Here is a 25,673-nt window from a genome sequence, read left to right as displayed (position 1 = left end):
GCTCTGCTCGGTACCAGGACCTGTCTCGAGTGAGTCTCTTTCTCAATGCTGATTGGCTTTTGCGATATCATATCACAAAAGCTTTCTTTCTACTCAATGTAAAATATTTCCACTTGAAAGATTGAAGCGAATGACGCTTGTCTTTGCATCTATTTGCGTCTTAGCATTGACTTTGTGTAACTACGTGAAACATGTGCTTCGTTCTCTTCTGGTCTTGACCTCCGTCAGAGGGAGATATCTGCCTCTTTATTTGATAAAACCTCTCAGCTAGTTGCTAACTTTGCTGTGTAGTGCCGGACCCCGGCTATACAATGGATTTTTCAAAACTTCTATAGCAGCTGGGAATTGGGACAAGAACTGTAAGAGTGAACCCATTCAAATTGTAGGCCGTAGGAAGAACTGAGGGTTAACAGTCGTGTGGGGTTGGTTGATAATTTTCTGATTTGTTACTATGAATGACACCTTTCGTATAAAACACATTAACTATTGTTAATTAAAAAAAAACATGAGCAGAGCTTTAAAGCATCAAAATCCATTATACAAGAGGCACAGTTCTTCACACACCAGCCCCTATTACTACAATGTAGCGCAACAACAAGTTGAGCACAGCGCCATGTCAGCCATCAAGAGGTTGAACAGTATAAATCCATGAAATCCTTCTTGTCATAATCCACAGAACTCAGAGGAATCCCTTCGTTTTAGTGGAAATGTTAAATGAACAACAGTCATTTCTGTGGCCCATTTCACCTACCACACAGTAACTATTCTTAGCTCTTCTGTATGCAAAGGATAGATGACTCACTCATAAAACTGTACCTCATTAATTGCCTTAAGTTTCCTGCCAAACATCATGGGTAGATAACAAAGCTCTGTAAATGGTTTCAGAATGAAACGACAGCACGTCTGCTCCATAGACAACAAGGAAAAACGGACAGGGGTATCCTGGTGGTGTGATGTAATCTCTAAATTTAAACCTGCCAGAGTCCCTCCACCCACCAGTGTGTGACGTCAACATCCTGTGGACCCTCCGTTAACACCCTTGACCTCTGACCTGCTGATGACTCACTCGACCATCTTCCCTAAATTAACTTTCTCTCTTCTTCTCCCACACACATATTCCCTCCACTGCCCAGGTTTCAGGGAAACAATGGCCATTTACAGATTTCTGAATGTGTTCCAGGTTTACTATAGCTGCTTTCAGTTTGTGTGAACACAAATATCAGAGTGAGATGCTCCGCAGTTTCTACAGAGTTTTTCCAATTCCAGAAGAAGTCAATGTGTGGGGCGGTTGATGATGATAACACACGACAGACGAAAAATGTTTAAATAAATAGTCAATTCTCCAGATTTTACCCGTGGGTCATGTCTGAAAACGGCTTATGAGTTCTATATTAACTCTGTCTGAGGCATTTAATGGGGCAAACACAGTTCTCACATTACACATTAGTCATTTATACATTAATATTACATTTTGATTACTGGAGCTTTAGGTGCTTTGCATATTTGGCTGCATATGTATTCAAATGTCTTGGTTGCATATTTTGTCATTTCCATACGTAAAAATGTTTTCTTCTCCCTTTTTTAACTCATTCTACTTTTGTTTGAATTGTTAAAAATGCTACGATGACCTAGGTTGAGAGGAATTTTGTCGGATCATTATAGGACCAAACCAAACAGACATTTTCCACCGCTTGGTATCGGGCTCTGTTTAGGCATTCTCTCAACCTAAAGGAATTCGTCAAAGCTATTTCCATGCTGTCATGTGCCCATGCTTATGGTTAGGCCTGGTGTCTCATTGTCTCATGCAGTAATACAACATAGTCATTTTGTGGGGTTTCCTGACCGCTCATGCACCAAATATGTACAGTAGAGTACAGCGGGGGACCCTGCGTCTGAGCAGCGAGCGCTGTGGTTGCATTTGGCCCGCCGGACGAGGAAGTTACTGACCGTTCATCATATTTTATTGCAGGGGGAGTCCCGTTGTGAGCAGGACCATGGGTCAGGGCCATGTTTGTGTTTCCCTCTCTGATGTCTTGACTCCACATTCAAGGATAGACATGCTACAGTTAAAAATGGGTGAGCATCTGCCAAACTGTTCAGTGGATTGGACTGACTGAATGATTAATGAAAGCTCCGCCACTTGATTTTTTATTTCCTTTTCAACTGGGGCGGAGATGAGAATGTCACCCAAACAACCAATAGAGGTCTCACAGAGGCATAATATACCTTCTTACCATTCAGCCTCCAATTATCCAAATTTTGGATTCTGAATTCTGAATGCTCCTGATTCGGTTTTGTGTTAATCAGGTGTCAGTGGTGGTTTAGGCACAAGGTTGTTCCTCAGACTTCTGAAGATTTCACCAGACTTGTAAAGTCTGAGGAAGGAAATAAATCCATTCAAGGGCGCTTTAAGTGAATGGATTTTCTCTTCTTCAAATGGTTTGTGATGATTTTTGATCCAGCAACAATCAAAAGATTTTCTACTTCATGGTTTTCCCCTTTTTCTAGTCTTCTATTCTACCAATAATCCCATTAAAAAAGCCCACTGACCACTGTTTAGTTACTAATATTCTGTTTTTCATTCAGTGGCCTACAGGTGTTTCCTGTCTGTCAAAGCAGCCACCCGGGAAGTTGAGAGAGAGACCCGCTGCCAAACCACGAGATCTCCTCGCAACCTCAAAACTCTCTACGACGAGGAAACATCCAATCGATGTTTTCCTCCTGTGACACAACTTCCAAAAGCCGTTGTCCTCAAAGCCCAGAGCTGCAGAGCAGGGGTTATCCTGTCTGTCCCACTTAACTTAAATGGCCTGTGAACGGTGGGTGAGTCAGGGCTGGACGCTATCCCTCTGTGACCGTAGCTCTCGGCGGTGCTGTAGCTTTTCAAATTTCGCCTCTTCCTGTGACTCTTTTGGAGCTTGTCAGTCGGATGAAAGGTATTTCCTCTCAGTCACTCCCCTGTTCCCTTTTGTCAACCCAGAATCACGCAGGCCTTAAAGACTCCAGTACACAATGCAGTTGTCTCCTCCCCCAGCGGCTGTCCAGACTCAAAATAAGGCTTTTTCTATAATTGGACTTTTTCAAATAAAATGCACTTTGCGGCTGCATCATGTTTACAGTATGCTGGCCTAGTTTGGTGACATCCTTTCCAAAAGGGTCCTGACTTTTATGTCATAGTAGTGACACACACAGCGGCATCATTCTGGAGAGTGGCTTCCGTTTCATCTTGTCCCATTTTTGATGGTATAGTTAAAAGTAGAGCATGCAGTGGCCCAAACTGTTATTGGTCTAGCCACGATTTTCAAACATAGTGACCTCGTTGTTGGACAGAAACACAGACCTCGTGTATCTGATTGTGCTCAAATCTCTCCGGCGAGGACAGCTGCCACAAGACAGACAGAAACATGGCGAACAGAACTTTGTGGTGAGGCAAAGAAGGGAAAGTGTTTATTATTATAAAATTGTCCCAAACCACCTTTTAATCAACTATCTTCACTGTACAAGTGAAGATAGTGATACTAGAGGAAGGTTTAGGTGATCAATAAGTTAACATGATTTGTCTGTTGGGACAGATAAGCCAATATGACAATTTCAAGACCATTTGATAATCTATCCAAGAGTTGACAAAAATGTCAAAATCATCGTGGCACTCCAGTTAAAGCCAGGGGATTATCAAAACCAGTGGGATCCATCCTCTGGCGACCATGAAGGCCTAAGAAGATTTCTCTGCAATTGACAAACATGTACCAACTGCCCAGCCTGATATCAGCCCTCTTAGAGCCACACTGCTAGCGAGGCTAACAGCATAAAACAGAGTACAGTTAATCTAGTTACTGATTGGCCACAACATTTATTACCAGAAAGTGCTTTTAATGTTGTGGCTGACCAATGTGTATTTAGCTTCAATGACATCTGGTTTATTTTATGCTCTTGTATGTGCTCAAAAACTGTCAAGATGGATTTCTCTCTGTATGATAGTTGAGCATTGGGGACAAATTACAGCTGTTGAAAGAGTAAACTGCTCATAGTGCTTACATATATATGAATGAGCAAATACACTGTAGCTGCTGGACCTCTGGACATGACAGAGAGTTACACATCTGGGTAATTATCAATGGAAAAAAACACAAATGGATGCAGGGATGCTATGCACAGCTACCACCATACAAATTCCCCTTTAAAAGGATACGTGTTGTTCTATCTCTTTTCTTATTGTCAACAAAGTAGGAGGGGGCGATATGACCTGAAATTCACTGATCACTATCAGAAAATACAGTTCCAACGATCATTGTAAGGAAAGAAGAAGTCACTCAGTGCTGTAGTGTATGTGTTGTGAATCATTTTCAGAAAAGATTGTGTACTGTATACCTTAGCTATTCTTCTTTAGCTTCTTTCTTGGTCTTATTAATTTTTGTAGGATTTGTTACGATAATAAACATGGAGAATATAACCGGCCTTACCCTGTCACCCAGTCTATACATTACTTTTTCCATATTTGGTTGGTTTCCTTCTCTTGGCTTGATTCATGCCGTTATCTTTGGGATATGCAGAATGTTAGGAATGCAGAGATGTTTTACCTCTTCATGCATGAGTCATTATTCCCTCCTTTCACCAGCCTCTATTACTCTAAATTGTCCTGATTTCATCGCCTCTTTTGGACACTAAGAAAACAGAAGTCCGCCATGTCATGCATGCCAATCCACTGTCTAACTAAGGAATGTCACAAATATGTTGATGCAGACTTCAGGGTGGGGGTTGAAATAATATCCGACTGGGCATTATCACTGGTTAACTACGGCTACACAGCTGATTAATTTCCGCTTTTGACTTTTAGATGCATCCAATGATCCATGATGATGATAATGACCTTCCACAGTTAATAAATATCCTGCTGTTCTCATCTTCTGGACTGAATCCAGAAATATGTTGGTGTATTTTTTCTAGTGAAAGGACAAACACAAAGTGGAATGGAGTATTGATTTCTGTGTCATTTTGTCTTTCCTACAGTAAAACAAGGACCAAATACTCAGATTGTGATCAATAAATTTCTTATTATAATATTTATATGAAAATAGTCTTCTTTTTCAACTTTTATTCAAAAAACACTTCTTAAAAACGAAATTTAAAGCACACACTTGTCAACGCCACGCCAAGTACAAAACAAAGTCTATATCAGGCTGTGCAGGCTCTTTGAAATGAGATAACTGCTAATGAAGGCTCATGAAGGGTCAGAGTTCCTCGACCCATTTATTTCTGGCTTGGTTATATAACTGTGAGTATAGGGGCAACTCAGCGCTGTCAGTCACTGCAGATAAGACTCTGCAGCTATAATGCAGCTCCACTCAGGTCTATAACCATCTCAGGCAGTGCAGACAAGAGACTTTAATTGGCTGATTTGACTGACGGGCACTGGAGTGAAGCAATTTCTGAGTAAGATCTGACTAAATGAAGCTGAAGGTGCTGCCTGCGAGGCCATGTAATGTAAGCAGCTGCAGGTCTTTAGACTCAGTGATGTTCTGCTTACACATATTAAAACAAATATCTAACAAAAGCCTTAATTTACATTCACACTATTAGTTTTCACAGTTAAGGGATTAACAGTCATCTGGATGCTTCTGATTGTTGCTGCAGACTGAAGGAATCTCATTGTACCCTGTATTCAATATTCATTAAGTACTATTATTTAAGTGGGCGTCAGGGTGGTAAATGGTAAATGGATTTGTATTTATATATTGCTTTTCTAGTCTGATGATGACCACTCAAAGCACTTTACAGTACAGTTTCACATTCACACACACATTCATACAGTGCATCTATTCGCAGCACTTAGTTATTCTATGTGGGGCCATTCAGGGTTCAGCATCTTGCCCAAGGACACTTCGGCATGCAGATGGTTCAAACTGGGGATCGAACCTCCGACCTTCAGGTTGGAGGACGACCACTCTACCCCTCAGCCACAGCCGCCCCGTGGTGGGCCGCATGACTAGTGGAGACTTCTGGGTCTGGAAAACTGAGAGTGCTTTTAACAAATCCATAATCTGGTTTGAAGTAATCAGAAAAATGGGTTTCTGGGGTTCAAAATGTGTGAGAGCCTACATGATTAATCGATTAACCAATTATCAGATCAAAATCAATGTCATCTGCATTGTGTTTGATAATCAATTAATTGTCTAAGCCACTTTGACAAAAAAGAAAAATTCCTCGCCTCTCAATCATTATGCTCCACTGTCTCTTTTCCAGGCATTCTGGGCAATCTCATATATTTCTCCAGCCATATCCAGTCTTTCTGTCACTGCCACTTTTTTCAGGGGCAGGAAAAAAAACGTGAAGGTTTATATTTCTGCACCTCGCAGACATATACAGTCGTTTTGTTGTTGTTGAATCCAGGAAACGAAGCTGGAGCAGGATAAACTTCCAGTAAAGAGTCTGTGATTATTCCGAGGGCATCGCCGGCCGCTGATTGGCCGCCACCGCACGCGAGCCGCAGAGGAGCGCGGAGGGGGGCGTGCACGTCGGCGCGGCGCGCATATATGTACGCGGACCGAGCGAGAAGACACGCAGCAGCAGCAGCGAAGAGACGAGACGCGGGACACTTTACACAGAGACCACTCCACACGCACACGGTGTATCCCAGCTGCACGCACAGAGGAGCGGGGAAGTTCGCAGAGATGCAGTCGGTGTTCCAGCACCTCGTCAGCCTGCTGCTCGTCTGCAGCAGCCTGCACCTCCACCAGCTGACGGAGGGCTGCTCCTGCGCACCATCGCACCCGCAGGACGCGTTCTGCAACTCCGAGATAGGTGAGTGCGTGTGCGTGTGTGTGTGTGTGATGATGATCGAATGGTGTCGACCCGCTGTACAAGAGCCCGGTGTCGGTTCAGCCCACATGTGCAGAGAGAGAGAGAGAGTGAAAGTGCTGCCAGTCAGAGGCGAGTGTCCGATCAGCTGACTGCTGGTGAAGCTTGTTTTCATCCAAATCTCTGCGTTTGATCCCCACTTTAAAAACACCTCAGATCAATGGGCGATCTATACATTTCATTCAAATGTTACCAGAGCTATTGCTACTGTGGCTTGTGTGCTTCTCAGAATACTATTTTGATATTATTATGGCTCTCTCCGCCACACAAGTACTCAAGGGCAAATTATTGGACGTATTTGGGATAAACACAATTATTGGTCATAGAAGGACGCTGCTGATGTTTATGAAGGTCATGGCTGTTACAGCAGCTAAACGTTCCTTTTGCTTTTTATTCTTAAATTGGAGAGATTTGGGAATCCCCAGCCTATTCGCTCCTCCACCTGATTCTCCTCATTTCAACGCACCAAGTTTCCGTGGCGTGTGAGAGCTGAGGCTGAGAGGATTGTGAGGTCATCACAGAGAAGTGAAGCATGGCACTTGTTGTCACTTCCAGGGTCCCTCTGACCATGAGGTTATTTTCGGTCCTCAAACTGAGCTCTTTGTAGGGGATTTTGAGCTTTTGCTCGTGATACCTTTTAGTTTTGGTAAAAGACGTTCAACTAAAAATGTCTTCAGGCTGTTGGAATGAGCAAGCACAGTCAGCAGCGATAAGAAGATCTAAAGTCAGTTTAGCTGCTTTAGACGTCGCTTATTTATCTTTCACAGTCTGGTATTTACAGCCGCCCAGTTGTAAATCAGATATGCACGACCTCTGCTTCGCCAACAGCGGGTGAAGGAGGTTTACATAGCTTGCTTTACTGCTTGGTTATTCTCTTTGACTCCCCCAGAATAATATGAACTTGGGGATGTGGCTTAGGGCTGGAGAGCCAGTGCCACCTGACCTGTGTTTTAAGATAACACTGGGAAAGACTTGAGGATTATCTGATCTGCCCTGGAAGCAGAGAGGCTGTTTATGGGTTGAGGGTTTCATCAGGTTTGGGGCTGGAGGGAGGTTTGTGTGGGGTGATGGCAGAGGAACACACACACACTCACCCACACATGCTCTTTTTCAAAGGCAACAGCTAATAGTGTTTTTTGTGCGTAGCTGATATTTTGTCCGAGTATTATTTAACCCAAAAATGTGAAACCATCATGCAGCTCTCTAAAATCCTGACACGTCATTAAACAATAATCCCTCAGTCTAAAGTGAGCGCACGTGCACTAACACACACACACACGCACACTACGGCCATGTGCGTAAGCCCATGTGTTCACCCTGCCTTCTAGTGTCGATCAACAAGGGAAGCCCTAGTTCTGCAGTAACACCCCTGCACACATTCACAATGCTGCATTTACTACTGGCCACCAACAGAGGCCGATAGCGATGAAAAATGCTTTACTTTTTTTCTCTGTGTTAAATAAACCTACAAAAAAAACACATAAGGACGATTTCTTTTCAAATTCCATAATGATGAGAACGTTTTGACCACCTTAAATTCCAAGTAAACAGCTAGCATGTCTCTCCAGAAAAAACAACAACTTTACCACCCCTAAATGATGAATTAACAACTTTAATCTTATTAGTTTAATGTTGAATTAGTAAGCTTATAGGTGGACTTTGTTGGTTTTAGAAACAACATGTTTCCAGTCTTAATGCTATGCTAGGCTGCTGACTGTATCATCGACGCATGAGAATGGTATAAATCTTATTATCTAACTCTAAGCAAGACAGTGAATAATTGTTTCCCTTAATATGTTGAACTGTTTCATAAAATATAACCTTATGTTTGAAAACTTTTGCCCCACCGTGCGATCAGTAATTTGATTTACACTTGAGAATTATCCCTCTGCAACAACAAGAAATACTTAAAGGAAACAACATGCCTCGAAAATGATATTTTAATTAGCAGTGTCCTATTTCTAGACTCAGTGCATCACAGTCACTCTACAAGGCTTTCCTTGTTCAAAGGCTTTGTCAAATGCGACTCTCACAAGGACACTTCATTTGCCCAAATTTGGTAGATGCAACTAGGACATCTTTGTTGGAAAAAGTCATTCCCTTTATCTTTTATGTACAAGAACTGACAATGATGGTGGCAATGAATCCTCTGCAGAGCTTCAGGCGAGGAGCTTATACCTTTTATATGAGGAAGTCCCTAAAATAGGAGCAAGATATTGTGTCTCTAAGGACCCAAAAGGACCACTTTGTGTAACCCCTTGGTAAACCCTAATCACCAGGCCTGTGGGTGCGTCTTCAGCCAAGTGACCCGGTTGGACTGAGGGAGAATGCTGCACACTTGTGCGATGCCTTTCATAGTCCTTCAGATCTTCAGATTGGCTCATGATGTTGGCACCCGCTGAGACTTCCCAGTGTAGAATCTGGGACTGACTTCAATGGATGCAGTGATCAGTTGTGAGCCTCATAAATCCCATGTCCAAGGTCCCAGCTTAGTGTGAAGTGCGCTTTGAATGCTTGTGGTCCCACTTGTACTTTAGAAACCCTTCTACAACAGCAGCTGGATGCAGAGCGCAGAGGTCACAGCTCGTAAGATTCTTTAACCTGCCACAATTTCATTCATATTTGATGTTATTCAAAGTGAGGATTGTTACAAATCCTGTACTTTTCTATGCTGACATTGAAGAAGTCCAGAATTTTAAGATCTACATAGGAAGCTGTGATTTACTTAAATGCCCCCCCTTCAATTTAATGTCCTTCTTTTACCTTAAACCTGCACTTCTGCTTGTGTCACCAAGCCAAGATAAAACATGTGTACAGACATGGAATGCAAACAGTTGAAAAGCTAATGCTGTGTGGGAGAAGCCCTGTAATTCTCACTGTCAACATCAAAGCAGACAGGCTCTGAATCTTCCCAATTTTAAACCTGTAGTTGAGTTCAAAGTGTTTCGCTCTTGTTTTCTTTGCCCATAATCACTTGCAGGGACGCTGCTGGAAGAATTATAATTGGGTAAAAAGGCTGGAAATTGGGGTATTTGAGTCTGTCCTATTACAAAAAATAAAAATTGGAATATTGGTGAACATGAAAGTGCTCTAAGAACAGACAGCTGTCATTTCTTGATATATTTCTAACGTCGTACTTTTGCTTAATTTTGTTGGTGGCACATTTAAGAGACCAGGAATGAATTGGGGTCACCCATTGATCATTACCCGGTTAATGTATTGTTGGCAACCATTTGAGTATTTGCTGATAAAATGTCCTTTTTGTTGTTTATATTCTGAGAACTACAAGTGGGTTATCTTATCCTCATGGTAAAGTCTTTTCCAATCATGTTGGACCAATCTTTTTCGGCTTGTCACATACCTGATTACCAGTGAGCGATCCGGCTGCTTTCTTTAACAGAGACCTAGTTGGCTGCTATTAGGCATCTGTGTAAAAGCGGTCCATTCACAAGGAGAAGTGAGCGGCGCTTGTTTTTCCAAAGCCGTTCGAAGGCAAGATTAGAGGCCCGGCAGTAAACTTTGACCCTGAGATTTAATATCGCTGCCTAACAACGCTTGTTCCCAAGCGCTCGGGTGATAGGAGCAAACCTATACATGCTTGCACTGTGAACCAGGTCAGTTGCTGAGGATTAGCGTGATATATGTTTGTGCTTGGTTTGGGATTGAGTATCAGGCTGCAAAAGCAGATTCTGTCGTGCTGTGTCTATTTTGTTGTGCATAGAGGAGCTTTGTAAAACAGCATAGCATGTTCAGAGTGATGTACGACCTGGTTCCAGTACATCCCCCCTCTATTACTATTAATGAGTTATGCACAGTAGTTAAATCAATACTCCCTCTGCCCATTCATCTGCAGATCAACAGGTGATAGATGAAGACATGAGTGAAGCCAGGACTCCTGTTATGCGATGCATTATGCAAGCATGGATCAGATATCCCTAGTTTTCCCAAAAGTGAGTTAAAATACAACGAGATGTCAAAGGTTCTGGATTCCGTACAAGTTTAGAATTTCTTCCCCTGAGCCGGGAGTATCAGATCTCCAGTCCATCCCTCCCTTCTCTGATGACCACACAGCCGCCCTGGGTCCAGTGTTTTAAACTTGAGGCCAGCACAGGGGAACAGACTAGCACCCACACATGAAATCCAGTTACTAATGAGGCGTAAAACATGGATTTACTTACCATTGGTTATGCTTTTAAAGGTGTTATGTCATTTATGACCTTGAGCCATTTCACAGTGAAAGTAACATGATAAATACAACATCAGGAATTCACGTGAATCAATGGTTGCCTGTAATTGTCAGAAACTGAAGTCACATTTTTCCAAGAGCAGTAATGGAGAGCATTTCAATCCAACTATGGACATTTTTTGACATGACTGGCATTTAAGCAGACGCAGCTGAGAGGGAGAGTGAGAAAAACCAAGATATAAAGAGCAGTTGTGACTCTCGTTGTGACTCTGCCCCGGAGAATTCATGGATACTCACTAATTTGCAGACAAGGTTTGTTGTGAAGCAATTCATCTTAAATACTTTGGTCAGAGCTGACTAAAGGCACCAATTTAAGCTTTGACAAGTGGTATTTTTGAGGTACGCTAGCATGACCCTTGAATTTTAATGACTAGTTGGTTGAAGGTTCCCATGCCTCTTTTCTACAGGAATGGGAAAAAAGGCCTTGTAAGTTTTTTCATTCACCGAATCAGAAATGGTGACTGAACTCAAAGTTTTTGCTGTTACGGCTTCAGTCTGGAAGGAAACTGAAGGTTATGATGACGACCTGGATATTTGTGTAACTGTGGCTACATCCATTCACGTTTTCTGTTTGAAAACACATCAACTCTGCTATGGATAAGCCTGGCCCTGATGGTTGGAACGTTACTTTGAAACAACCTCTTGCTGATTGGGTCTTTACAGTCACAACGTAGTCTTTGCTGCCTCGTCAGGCTCCTATCACATTACCCCCTTCCAGAAGAAAACAACCAGCATTAGCCTCAGTTACCAGTGTAGAATGCAACAGGGATAATAATTTACAAGCGTTGCTGATCCTGTTGTCTTTGCGAACAACTGTTTAATTCTTCAATTCACTTTTTGCCTTTGCTGCTCCTCATTTGTAGCCTAGCTAACAACCTTCTTGTTTACACTGGCACACAAATGCCCAGTGTCCGCGAGTGGTCACATGTTATTTGTTTTCAGGCTTGTTTGTATTGTTGGGGGTTAAAACGGTTATGGAGCCAAGATGCTTGTGTGTAGAGAGATCGGTCTAGTTTTCAAACTGACACGTGGTGGTATGGATGTAGCTTGACATTGCAGGGTCAGTTATCTAATCTTTGGACTTTACCTTATTACCTGTTGTACTTTAAACCGCAATATATTCATTGGTTGGTCACTTTAAATCTGACCGAATTCAAATGCTATTGACAATCTAAAAGAGGTTGTGACACATCAGAGATGGTGCTGAAAAACGTCATGCTTCATAAGCTGCCTTTGCATTTCACCAACCAGTGAGTGGACTCTACAGACTTAATGCTCCAGCGTTTTCCATCTGACACACAGCTCTACAGCTGGGATTCAGTTTCAGTGTTTATTTTTGAGCGTGGTAGCACGTCGTCCTGAGAATTCCTCTTCCTCCCACTCGCCTCCTCAAACTTGGACCACTTTCTGCATACTAAAATCACCGTAACCCACCCTGCACCTCGCTTGCTTTCTCTCCCTCGCTGTCTCTCTCTCTCTTTCTCACACACACACTCAAATGAGTCACCTTATTCTTGTCATGTCTGCAGTTTGCCACATTGTACGTAGGCTGAAATAACTGTTAACTAAATTACATGCTCACCTTAAGATGAAGCATTCGAGCTTGTGTAATCCCCTGCTTAAAGGCAAGAGATACTGAGAGAAAATGAATATTTTTTTCTTTTTTCAGACCCTGGTTACCTCTCTTATCACTTATAAATCCTCCCACTCCTGAAAATGTATGTCCGATCCTTGAATCCTTGTGCGTCATTGCACTCGCCTGTAATTCAAACTCACATTTAATAAAGTAAGACGGAGAGAAATTGACGGATATTACAACTCAACTTTATTAACCTCTGGATTAGCAAGGGGGCCAGGTGACTTAAATGGTGCCTTAAACCTTAAACTAGGCAGAGAGTAAAAACACTTCAAGTTGAACAGATTAACTTATACAGTGACTTGGTAAAAGATGGCTAATAGCTATGGTACTGGTTGATATATTGCTTGATGGTAGAATAACCTGAAGAAACAAGACTTTATACACAATATGTCCGTAGTTTCGAGTTCAACCAGGGTGATCAGATCCTAGTCTTAAACTTGATGACATAAACACTGTTGATGAAGACATTTTGACTTGAGCAGGCAGCCATGCGGTTGTATGTAAATATAACTACTGAGCGGAGGTCATGGGGTCACTACAGGGGGAATGACACAAATCCTCTGTCTCTGGAGCAGCTGAGGCCCTTCACACATTCCTTTGGGTGATGGCACCACCACTGGCCAATTAGTGGCTGCCGTCCAACAAGAGGGGTCCTATCTGGATGTACTTCAGATGCATCAGCTGACCCGTTGGCCCTTCAAATGCAAACATTTGTTTCTCCTGAGGGCTGGTTTAGAGGTCAGTGCAGAGTAGGCAACTAGGTTTTGGGAATCGCACATATCTTTGTAATTGTGCCCCAGTCCCTCCATAACTGCAGCGGTAAATGTCTGTCAAATACCCTTTTGGGTACATTTATTAAAGGTCGCTCAGGTAATAGCGCCTTATATTAAAATAGATGACAGATTAATGGATCAAATGTTCTGCAGCAAGTTACTGTGAGAGGTCATAAAGGGGAGGGCAAGCAGGGAGTCAGTACAGAGCATTAACAATAAGAAGCTTGAAATGACCTGCATTTACCTTGGTTGTGTGATGATTGAAAAGCTGCAAGTGAAAGTCACTATATAGATATATGGATATGATAAAATATCTTCAAGAACACCAGTGGAACACGTCATTAGTAAATGCAACAAGTGGATAACACTGCTGCTGGCACTTAGCACTTCCATTCCTAACGTGAACAAAATGAATGAAAATGGACCACATAAAGAAAGCTGTATTTCTCTTGGAAAGCTCCTGAATGGCCACATATTTTGAATCTCCTTATTCTGGCGGAAAATATGAATTTGTGTGTTATATTTAGAATTGCAGGGTCTTCGTGTCCAAAATAAATTTGTGGTCACCTCTTTTGGGTGGTCATGCTTTAACTGCTTCCTGTTTGAGTTTTCATTCCCATTTCCATTTGCCTGGAAGCAGGACAGCTAGACAAATATAGACCAAACAGAAGATGCCACATGCCTATTTTCTTCTTTCTCCACTTGAAAAGAATGAAAGGCTTCTCGTTTTTTTTTCTTTCTGGGAATGTGAGCCCCCAAAGAATGTGGGAAGGAAATTCCACGAGGAGAAGATAACAAACACAGCCAGTGTTAGTTGTGTCTGTGGCTGGTTGGCGGTGGGCAGCAGGTGAACTTCACAGAAGATTGACCGCTTATGCAGGGCCCGCACGTCTGGTTAGACTCTATTCACTGGCTCAAATTATCACTCGTTTCTACACTCCCCCCTCCTGGCCTTCCACAATAAACCCCCTTACTCCCAACACGAGTGAAAGCAAACAAATCAAAGTCACCACGGAGCGTTTTCACCTTGCCAGCATTAACATGAGGGTCCTGCACGCAGATAAGATCTTCAGAGCCCTAATCCCAATATAGAGGGAAGCCTGTTTAAACAGAGGACACACACACTGCACCCTGTTCCCTCTAAGGACTATGTTCAGGTTGTTTTTTTTTAATCAGCAAAAATACTGACTGGTGTCACGTTTTACTTTTTTATCTGAATAATAACCTGACAGAAATCCAAACCTAGCTGGATGTAGCGTCCTGTAACTGCTACGAGTACCATCTTTGAAGCAGTCATCCCAAAAATCTTGATCTTCCACGGTACACGGAGGAGGCCTCTTACTCTTTCCCTTGAATTTCTGTATCAAACTGAAAAGGGCCTTTAGTGTTTATTTTCCCCATTGGTCCTCATTGGCGAATGGAAGTAATGCAGAAAATCGGATAAACGGATTAACTGTGGTGCCAACATGGTACTGAAATGGTATTTATCAGGGGGTTTGCTAATGCCTCCTACTGGCAGAGGCAGTGTATTATATGATGGCCCGCAGAGGAAAGCCCAGAGTTACATGTCAAAGGTATCCGGGAGTTTGCTCTGATCAGTTTTTATCCTCTCTTCACAGTGATTCGTGCAAAAGTTGTGGGCAAGAAGATCCTGAGAGATGGACCTTTTGGAACGATGCGCTACACAGTCAAGCAAATGAAGGTGAGAGAGTTGACACCATTCCTCGGATTTAAAGCAAAAAAAGACAGTGTTTGAGAGTGGTATTAATCTTCTCATCCTACTTTAACTCATCTACCTGGAGCGATAAGGCAGTGAGGTTCTTAATGTTTTGGATTGCACAAAGTTAGGTTGTGATGTAGGGGCGTACCTTTGTGTCAAACTAATTAAGATAGAAGATGTTCAACTGATTAATACATTTCTTTAACATCATGTGCTTAAAGTGCCCACCGCCATTTGGGGGTGCCATTTTTTTAGGCTCAGTGCTCAACATCCCAGTAAAACTTGAGGTGTGGTTTGTTTTTTGATGTTATTGCAATGATTCAGTAGTAATCACCTTGTAGGGATCCATTAGTAAGACAGTGCCCTTATTAGACATTAGCTTTACTTTTGGTTTGGTTTTCGTTATTGCCCCTTATTTAATAGGCTTCATTTTAATAGTGAGTGGACATTTTCAGGTACAATTGCAGATGGCAAAATCTGTGATTCGGGAAAAAAAATAAATTCTACTGTAATTAGACACAAACTTATTTTTCTATCATTTAAGAGGTTGGTCTCACTTTAAAACTCTTACATATAATGTTGCAGAATCTCTTCAGCTACAATGACGTCTGTCTTTCCCCTCAGCTTCTGTGTGACAGCTGAAAATCAGTTCAGGATGCTAATCCCGTTCTTCACTTCCTCTGTATTCTTACATAACGCTGCATATTCTGACAGATGCCGACATCGGCCCATTGCTCAGACAGGAGCCAGGCCGGAGGATTAGCAGGCTTACAGGCATTAGAGCTCAACCAAACTCTGCACTTCGAGTGTAAACATTGCAACACAGTCGTGCACTGCATCTGTACAATCAATAATAAAGGCATTGAGTGGCCTCTTGGTAGTGAAGCACACCGATCACCACTATAAGGATTATCCTCGGAATTAGATGTGACCTTTGTACCTCTTGGGTTATATGTTTGTGTTACAGCCTGTTGGTTTATACTGCATACAGAGGTTTTCTAAATCCTATGAGACAAATGCCTTCAGCTTTACCACGCCTCCACAGTTTGGGCACTGAGTAACAGTTTGTTCTGTTTTTCTGTGAGCGACAAATCTAAACAGGGATTTCCTGTTGTTCCCAGACAAATAAATCACACTGAAATAAAAGTTCTCAGGCCAAACACTGACTTCTATCTCTACCTGAGTTGACAAAATGGACCTGACGCCTTGCTCAAACAGCATCAAAGTCGCAGCACATTACACATAATCATGTTATCTATGATTTAGTTATGGGCAGAGTCTAATACTCTTTTCCCCATGAGGCTTTCCTTGGGGAATGTCATCTGATAAAGTCGGGGCACTGTTTTCATTCCACGTTATTTATGTGTGATGTTGAGTAAAGGCTGCAGTGGCAGGGTGAGGGGCACAACATAATTCCATGTTTGGTTCTCATGTCTTACAGATGTACAAAGGATTTGACAAAGTCCAGCATGTGCAGCACATTTACACGAGCGCCTCTGAGAGTTCGTGCGGCGTCAAGTTTGACATCAACAAGTACCAGTACCTGATAACAGGTAAGATGATGGTTTTTCAATAATGGATCTATCACAAAGCAAAACTACTTGTTTACATTTCGCAACCTCTCTGTGGGAAAATATTCTCAAGATTAATTTCCTGCCTTTCCGGAACCTGTCCACCATGTCCCTTTTTTTTAAATGAATTGAGTTTTGCTTGGGTGTCATCAGTAGAGAACTGCAGTGAGATAACAGGTGGTTGTAGTATATACGTAGACAAAGATTATCATCAACCCATATACAAGCACCTGTTATGACATGACCCAAGTTCTGATATATGAAAAAGAAAGTTCCATTAACCGAGGACGACCCTAGAATATATATGACAGTTCAGGAAACCAAGCCAAGTTAATAAAACAGATATGTTTTTCCCAGGTGAAGAATAAATCTAAATGTTAATGGCTGGTCCTGTATTCAGTCACCACATCAGGAAGACCTCGGATATTGCTGAAAATGTCAGGTGGGGCATTGGCGAGTACACAAATCTATGTACCCACCTGACACTTGAATTGATAGATGTATAAGTTTGTTTTTCTTTAATCATGATTGTTAAACTAGATAATACATTCTATGGTATTCATTTTTCTGTACGCATTTGTTTTTCAAAGGGTTTAACCCAAGCCACTCTGAAAACAAAATCCCCTCTACCCTTTTCTCACCAAGGACGTCTTCAGTTGTCCTGTGACACAAACTTTCCCCCTGTTTATAACCTATGCCACCGTGCAAGGAGGCAAATGCGCTCATTTCCTTCAGCTTCTCAAGCCAGGAACAGCAGAGAGTGTTTTCTCTCACACACAACTTGTAATTAACAGCTATAGCAGGAAGTGGCTGGCATTTTCCACCAGAAGCATTTTATGAGTTGCTATTTCCAACGGAGGTGCAGTTTACTTTGGACCCTGCGGTGCTTGGTGTACGTAACCGTTGCTAAGACCCGACCTAGAACTACTGCAGCCATACACCCCGCAATACGAGTGCAACGAGCTGCCGTTGCCAGGCAGCCACGGCGATGTTTACGCAGCCTGGGTGCGTGTGACATCATAGACGTCTTTCGCTGCTCTCAGGGCATCTATAATAAGTCCTGCATATGATCAGGACTGCATTACAAGCAATTTAAACACACCAGGGTGGAAGAAATGAGCTCCTTCAGTCTGCTTTGATCAAGCTCTGAGTGCTGCAGCCCTGATTAGTATTTTAGGAGCATGTCAAACACTCAACACCATGTAATAAGCCCGCAAGTGACGCCTGTAATCCCAGTAAGGGGATGCGAGCGGAAGGGTTCGAAGAAGCACATATTTTCGAGATGTCAAATTCCTGTGTGGTGACAACAAATCATGATATTCCTGAGTGCTCGTGGGCTGTTGTGCTGCACCTGTCTCAGGAGTCGGTAAGCCGCAATAGGTCCTGCGCTAAAAATAGAAGTCTGCTGACCTTTCGATATTCAGAAATAGGGGTGTTGGTATAATATGGGCTTACTCTGTGAGGTTGTCTTACCATACATAAACAAATTGGATTGCGTGAGCAATGTGTTTATATTATCCTATGTTACATACAAAGGATTATGAAATTAGACAAGAGTGGAAGTATGATCTCATTGTTTAGTGTGGATCGCAGATCGCTATGAAAGTTTGTAAACATTCATGGTCCCCAGAGGCTGAATCATCCTCATGCCGTTGGATCTCATGACTCTTTACACAATGCCAGCATTAGATATAGGATCCCGTCATTTAAAAAAAAAGGCACATACACTCAACACGTGAACTTATCCTTTTCATTCTTTGCTTCCTCAGGTCGAGTGTACAACGGCAAGGTCTACACCGGCCTGTGCAACTTCAACGAGCAGTGGGACCGCCTCTCATTGGCTCAGAAGAAGGGGATCAACCATCGCTACCAGCTGGGCTGCAGCTGCAGGGTGAGTGCAAACCAGAAACCTACGTCCAGCGAGGACAGGAAAGATGAGGCGGGAAGAGGAGGCTGTACAACTAACAACAAAGAATAAACTGCTGATATAAAGTCAACTTATCATTGATAAGAGGCAGGAAAACGCTTTAACATTTACTGTGACTCTATGTGAAGGGTTAAACCAGTTCAGGCTCTACAATGCTACTGATTAACTACTACATCAAATGGAGACTGAGAGCAACACTAAAAATGACCTTCATGGTTACATATCATTGGAGCAATATAACCAGTCCAAAGAGACTAATTTCCACCATTATCCATCATGGAGGACAAGCACAGAAAGAAATGGAGAGAAAACTGGTTTCAGGTCAGCCTTGGCAGTTATTAAATGACAGCTCTGGAATCTCTTCATTCCCAGTTTTATATGACTCAAACACGTAGCCTGCCGCTGTGCAGCTGCTGACCAGCCTGCTTAACGTCCTACTGTACAGCAGTGTCCTGGACATCTGCTAACACCATCGGCCCCTATCAGAATAAGTGGATTAGCAGAGAGACTGTTTTGTTCCCCGATTGGGTCACTGCCTGCATACTGTGTTCAGTGTGTACATGGCAGCAGCCCAGAGGCATCCAGAGAGGCCCTTCAATCAAGTGAGATGTCAGCGTGAGAGTCCGTGAGCACAGACAGGCATAAACGTCATTGCACTCATTAAACGCACGCGTCCTCCGCATTGCTCCTCAAGTTTAATGCCCTGGAAAGCAGGAAGCGTGTCATACTGTTTAGAAAAATTAAAAGCACTCAAACTAGGAAGTTATGTTGAGCAGCTCTGAAGCGTGGAGGGCAGACTATGACAAAAACATCCAGAATGGGAACAGTGCCCTCTAATTGAAATTGCTGTTGCATTCATATCCAGATAAGTGCAGCTCTTTGCCGCCGATGAGTCTTTGACTCCGTTCATCACCTCTCGCAGTTGTCATTCTGGATCTTCCTGTCAGTTCCTGCTGCACATTCATCCATGAAGCTGCTTTTTGTGCGAGCACCTGGGGGAGCAATGCACCCGTACATGCTCATTCGCATCTAACTAAATCCTTCAGAAACTACAAAAACATCAGTGCTTCAGGAAGCTGGCTTTCGATCATTTAACATTTCACAGCAGAGCATTTGCTTACTTGATTTGCTATTAGTTATTTCAATAGCTGCTTTTTGACACCTGATCTGCCAATCTGTTGCAGTAAATGACTAAATGCAAAAGCGGAAAAGCAAAACATTTATGATTTCATGTTTTAAATGCATGTTCACCATTTACCATTCCAGCCAAATCATAGGCATACTGAACACTCTTTCCTTCATGATCCAAACTTTTCTTTTGTACAGTTGTGAGATTCACATGAAGGTGGTTCATTAAGGGAGTCTCACATGTCATTCAGCAACACTAATGGATTGTCCTTCATTTTGAGAAATATGCTTATTCGTTTTTGGTAGGGGAGTTTTCACCCAGTGTTGGACTGTGGCAGCGCCCTAAATTCTTATTTGTTTCATCATGATCCCCCAAAAATTACAAACTTCGTGTGTGCAGCGCCATTTGCTATGTGCTCGGGCTACGGTCCATTAAGTTTTTACTATTCATGCAGACGGTCAGACATCGTAGTTTCAGCTGCAGTTGAGGCATACAATGCAGATCTTTCTCTCATGCGAGAACTTCTCTTTCACTCTTGTACTTATCTGTGTTAATCATCCTATTCAAGAAAAAAAATGGGCCATGATAAAAAGAGATAGACAACTATAAGCTAAAGCTCACTGAGTCTATATTTGTTGTTGCCTGTACACAGTTTTTGTTTCCTCAAGGTTAAATCTATACCTTTGTCTCTGTCTGTAGATCAAGCCCTGCCGCTACCTGCCTTGCTTTGTGACCTCAAAGAACGAGTGCCTATGGACGGACATGCTGTCCCACTTCGGTAATTCCGGCTATCAGTCCCGGCACTACGCCTGCATCCAGCAGAAGGAGGGCTACTGCAGCTGGTACCGGGGCATGACCTCCCGTGACAAAACCACCATCAATGCCACCGACCCCTGAGCCTAATCGCACCCTGCCTGAAACCCACTGTCGCCTCCCTGACTCCGTCCCTTCCCAGAGTATTTCAGGAGTCTTAAAGCTCACTGGCCTGGGTGACTGCCCCCCTCAAAGGGCAAAAAAAGAGAGAAAAGAACAAATCCATTACAGTGCCTGTTTCGTAGCACTTCTGATAGAAAACAATACCTCTTTTGTTTTACAAATCGCCCTTTCGAACTCTCTAATGGTTTTCCCACATGATACGATCTGTCTCTTTAGGGTTCAGTTTAAAAAGGCAAAAAGACAGTTGAAGAGCCAATAACCTCAATTGGGATATACAGAGTGAGAAATGTACAACCAGCAATGACGATTATGTATATTTGAGGTGAAAAGTTGTTGCTACTAAACTGAACCTGCGATACAAAACACATCAGAGACCAGAGCCAAGAGTCTCACTGAGAAAACAGATTTAGGGCCAATGTGAAAAGTAAGATCCCTGAAAATTATACCTCTTATTTTGGCTTCAAAACAATTTTTGAAAACGGTATTGTTTCACACTGAAGTATATTGATTATCTTCGGTTTTTTACTGTAACGTGTCTTTACAGATGATAGTGTCTGTTTCCCTGAGTGTTTGTGGCGTAACACATTTTGCAGTTACGTCACAAACAGCAGTCTTTCTGATGAACACTGATGAATATCAGCAAAATGCTACAAAATGTCTGTCTGTTACAGTGGCTACACAGGGAAGAGCTCATTTCTCGCAGAGATGGTGAGATTTTATTTTTTGCTGTATATAACATAAGCTAAAGAAATGAACTATCAGCTCAGCTGAAACCTCTGTAATACATTTATTTATGTTTAATGGAATACACGTTAACCATGTGGTGTATCTGCAAAAAATATATATGAATAGTGACAGGCCAAAACTACATTGTGACAACAATCACGGCCTGGGTTATCGTCCAGAATGAAGGACCAGCATCTGCAAGTTATATATCATGGTACTTTTATTGTTTTTATTTGCTCGATTTAAGTTCCCCTGACTGGTGGTTCTCTTCACCTATCCAATGAAAGTACAGTATAAGCAGAGGTTTCAGAAGATGATTTATTTTGTAAGTGTATATTCAATCTTTTTGTATTTAACTATTTGAAATGGACATCATTCATATTATATATATATATTATATATATAGATGACAGTAACAATACTGTCTCTAAATTCGTTCTTCACCTGTGCCCATCTTGGGAGTTTTCCCAAATTTTTCCTGTGCAGTACCTTCAGTCCATTCCATTACCAGACACAGATCTGCCTCAAAGGGAATAACAACCTGTTCATCATGATGGATACCACACTCATGTTGGCTGGTTAGATTAGCTTACAGTAGTATAAAGAAAGGAAACCAGTGGCCTGTTTCTGTTCAACAGTGATAGTATCTGTCGTGTGGCATCTTTAGAGCTTGCTTATTATCACACTATAGTCAACTTCATTTAAGTCGTACAAATTCCAATGTGTAAATGTTGAGATGAGACAGAATTATGTGCTAGCACTGTGACGTGACGCTATGTTGTTTTTCTTGCAGTTTTGTAATGTATTAATCAGTGAGCTTCAAAGATGCTTATGTATTGTTTATTTTACAACTTGAAAAGAGCCACACTAGCTGATTTGTTTCTTGTCTATGCCAATCTGAGCTAGCTAGCTTTCAGCTCCAGATCTAACAGCCAAATATGAGGGTGGTATCAATCTTCTCATCTGAGCGAATAAGTGGATTTCTCATAATGTCAACTACTAATCCTAGGTCCATGTATTCATAGCCATTCCATCTTGACAAGAATGTTCCATCCGTTGTTTCGAGTGTACAAAAGACCATCACAGGAAACTAACACAGTTAGAGGAGGAAGATCAACTTTTATCTGATACTAAATAAAAATCCAATACTGGCCTGTTATATAAATTAATGTAAAATATCTGATTAGGCTACATCGGCTACCTTTTTTGATTTGGCTACTTAAGTATTGAGCTCTGACAAAATATCTCAAAGAATCTCAACATTTAATTCTTAAGCTCATTTTTTTTCCTTATTGAATAAAATACTCATCAGCCTCTCTTTGATATAGAATTGAATAAACCGGTTTTCTTTGGTTTTGATCAGCTTGTACAACATTTGACAGTTGTTTTGTCTTTGAGACGTCTCGAGAAAAAAGGAAAGTTGACCTTTGAGGGGAAAACGCTTTACATCATTGCACAATGCAGTTACTTAATATGGTGTTTAGGCTGTTTCTCCCACTGTGGTGTATCTGTGTCGCTATTTCTGTGGTTCATGTTTGTGTAAATATACTGTCTGCTTAACACAGAAACACTCGGTCAAGTCTGATCCTTAAAAAAAACAACCCTCAAATCATGGAAGCTGTGTACAGTTTGTTTGTAAACACTGATTCCTGAAGTGTGGGTGGGGGGCGTTCCTTGTAGGGGTTATAGAAATGTTTGACTTAATTTCTGTGTTTTATATTTTTATAATAAAGATTTAATGAAAAATGGGCCTCCGGTCTGTGGTGGATTTTTTTCCAACATGTGATTTTGTTTGTACTCTGTGGTCTTTAAATGAAGAATAATATCTGTGAGGCACTCACCATCTGCGTGTGGTTGGGATAGAAGGTTTGTTCATTCAGGGGGAATTTCTCCGGACCCAGGGAGTGGTAGAGCCTAATCATCTGAGAAAACTGCAGAAATAAACAAAGGCAGTCAGATGTACTGTCGGCAGCGGAGGACAGCCGAGGTTAAACAGAGGCTTTTAGGGGTTACACCTGTGTTCACTGCACTTTACAAACACAGGAAGTCAACATCTGGGAATAGGATGGCATGAGGCGTTGACTGAATAGACAGTAGACACTTTAACATGGACACTAATATTCCAATAAATAAACCTGATAAATACAATACTCTGAATAACACACTGCCAAGTAAACAGAATTTTCTGATTTACTTGACCTGTATAGTTATACTCAAAATAAGCAAAAATGGAATTAAGACATGGGGAGTATTCTGACTTCAGCGGCATTATGTAGATATGTAGACCTATGTATTTTTTTCTGTATTTATTCAAGAGCTTTGTCTTTAAGTTGGAGAGGAGCACTTTTACTTAAATCCCTGCGTTCACACTCAAAGTCTAAGTGCAAAAAACAAAGGGTTTTGTAAAGACCACACTCTTGAGTATCAGACTCTGCTCTGAGACACGTAAACATGAATATGAACAGAATATTCTATTAGCAAATCATGTAAACATCAAAATGGACATACAGTCAATAGTGTCAATGTAAACATAGTGATTGTTTTTCTGACCCACTCACATGGGTTATAAAGTCTGACCCAGTACCAGTCTTGACTGAGGACTAAAGGAACATCTATTTCCACATTATCAGGAACAATTGATTTCAGAATTCATTTAACGTTGAGGTAACGTAACTTACTTCCTGTTAATGGCATCACCTGCAAATCGTTTAGAACTGGTTGCATCCAGCAATGTGTTAATATAACAGGTGTGAGCTTAGCTTGACAGTGTAGCTGCATTGTGTTATGTGAAAGTGTCACATCACCACATTGGGTTCAGAAGTGTGTCTGCCTGTTTTATCGTGGTCTGTATTGTTCAACACGCAATTGTAGCTCGACAACGATATATATGAGCTACAATATGAATATAAAGAGAAATTTGTGTGTTTAGTCTCTTGAAGAATAGACTCTAAAGTTAAACTGTAGAAGATGAGACCTTTTCGAGGCCCATGCAGAGCCCATCACTTTTCACAGCAGTCTTCCATCTCGTTTTCTCTCACTACAGGGTGAGTAATAATGTGTAGTGGTGGCGGTGGTTGTGGAGGATGCCTGCTCCACTGGCTCCACAGACAGGTGTTACAGCTCCCTTTAATAGCCCAAATAAATCTGTCAGAGGCAGTCGCAGAGGGAGGGATTGGTATCACCTTTGTGTGGGTTCAAGTAGAGCAGTGAGAGCTGTTAAAAAGCGCTTACCACCCAAGGTTTGCTGCAGAAGTTGTAGATGGAGAAGAGGGAGTTGATGCTCGCGACGCCGCCGAAATGCAGGCCGATCACAAGGTTCCTGAAGTCCTCGCCGGGGACCATGCTGTAGGCGTGCTGGCGAATCAGGACGAAGTCTGGCTTGAAGGATCTGCGGCAAGACAGACATGGAAACCAAAACCATCAGATAGGGGGATTGTTTGGGTTACCAACCTGCAAGGTTTGCTAGGAATGTAAACTGACTGCTAAGGTCTTGGGTGGGAAAATTCGGTTCTGTTTAGGCGGATGGGGTCTCATGTCAGAAGACGGGAGAAGGAATTCAAGTTCCACACAATGTTCTGAACATGATTTAGAAAGTTATTAAGCCTCCTTTTTGTTATAATCAAAGTTTTACAAAAGAGTCATCTTTCCGTTTAGCACCTCTAACACGACTGTGCTCAGGTCAGACCTCTCCACTACACTAACTCCACCTGAGCCTGCTACTCTGTCAGCACATTAACACAGTGTACCCGCACCTTGTTTTTACAGTCAAGGACTCCATTATTCACTGACTGTGTCGGGCTGAGGGGGTGAAGAAATGCTCCTTGGTGCACCTTATCTTTTCTGACCATCTATCCAATTAACACAGCCTAATCCTTCCCTTACAAACTGTTCTGGGAGCAGGGCCAAGTCACCCATCAGGCAGCTGGAGCCACCTTTAAACAAGGCACTCACAGGAAATTCACTTTGACTGTAGTATTTTTTTACCAGTTCATGCTTTCACCTCTTTTTCAAGTATATGTGAAAATGTGCTTGTTTCACATCTCAGCCATCCTTTGATTTCTAGTGGTTTGTCCAGTCAAGTGTTTGACATGTAGAGATCTGATTAAAAATAATATGTAACAATTTACATGAATTATTTCTATTAAACATTT

General features: G+C 42.0%; 2 protein-coding genes across 2 annotated transcripts in view; one reads left to right on the top strand and one right to left on the bottom strand.

Annotated features, from left to right (window-relative positions):
* Positions 1-25,673, bottom strand: part of LOC133000556 (synapsin-3-like) — an 84,133-nt gene that overhangs the window by 27,811 nt on the left and 30,649 nt on the right. Inside the window, 2 exon segments of the mRNA XM_061070505.1 lie at positions 23,364-23,453; positions 24,754-24,910. Of these exon segments, the coding sequence (XP_060926488.1) occupies positions 23,364-23,453; positions 24,754-24,910 (247 nt within the window).
* Positions 6,580-23,270, top strand: LOC133001924 (metalloproteinase inhibitor 3-like). Its single transcript, XM_061071640.1, has 5 exons — positions 6,580-6,798; positions 15,133-15,215; positions 16,675-16,786; positions 18,574-18,695; positions 20,560-23,270. The coding sequence occupies exons 1-5, from the start codon at positions 6,669-6,671 to the stop codon at positions 20,755-20,757; spliced, it is 645 nt and encodes a 214-aa protein (XP_060927623.1). The 5' UTR covers positions 6,580-6,668; the 3' UTR covers positions 20,758-23,270.

This window comes from Limanda limanda, chromosome 1, assembly GCF_963576545.1.
Source record: "Limanda limanda chromosome 1, fLimLim1.1, whole genome shotgun sequence".
Classification (NCBI taxonomy): domain Eukaryota; kingdom Metazoa; phylum Chordata; class Actinopteri; order Pleuronectiformes; family Pleuronectidae; genus Limanda; species Limanda limanda.
Note: the sequence above shows the minus strand (reverse complement) of the source record. Positions and strands in the feature narration are given on the sequence as shown.

What these genes read in the sequence shown, in the direction of transcription:
- LOC133001924 (XM_061071640.1), top strand. Translation starts at nt 6,669, where the DNA reads ATGCAGTCGGTGTTCCAGCACCTCGTCAGCCTGCTGCTCGTCTGCAGC. An exon ending in GTTCTGCAACTCCGAGATAG is followed by an intron (nt 6,799 to 15,132) that starts GTGAGTGCGTGT and finishes CTCTCTTCACAG; the next exon opens with TGATTCGTGCAAAAGTTGTG. An exon ending in GTACCAGTACCTGATAACAG is followed by an intron (nt 16,787 to 18,573) that starts GTAAGATGATGG and finishes TTGCTTCCTCAG; the next exon opens with GTCGAGTGTACAACGGCAAG.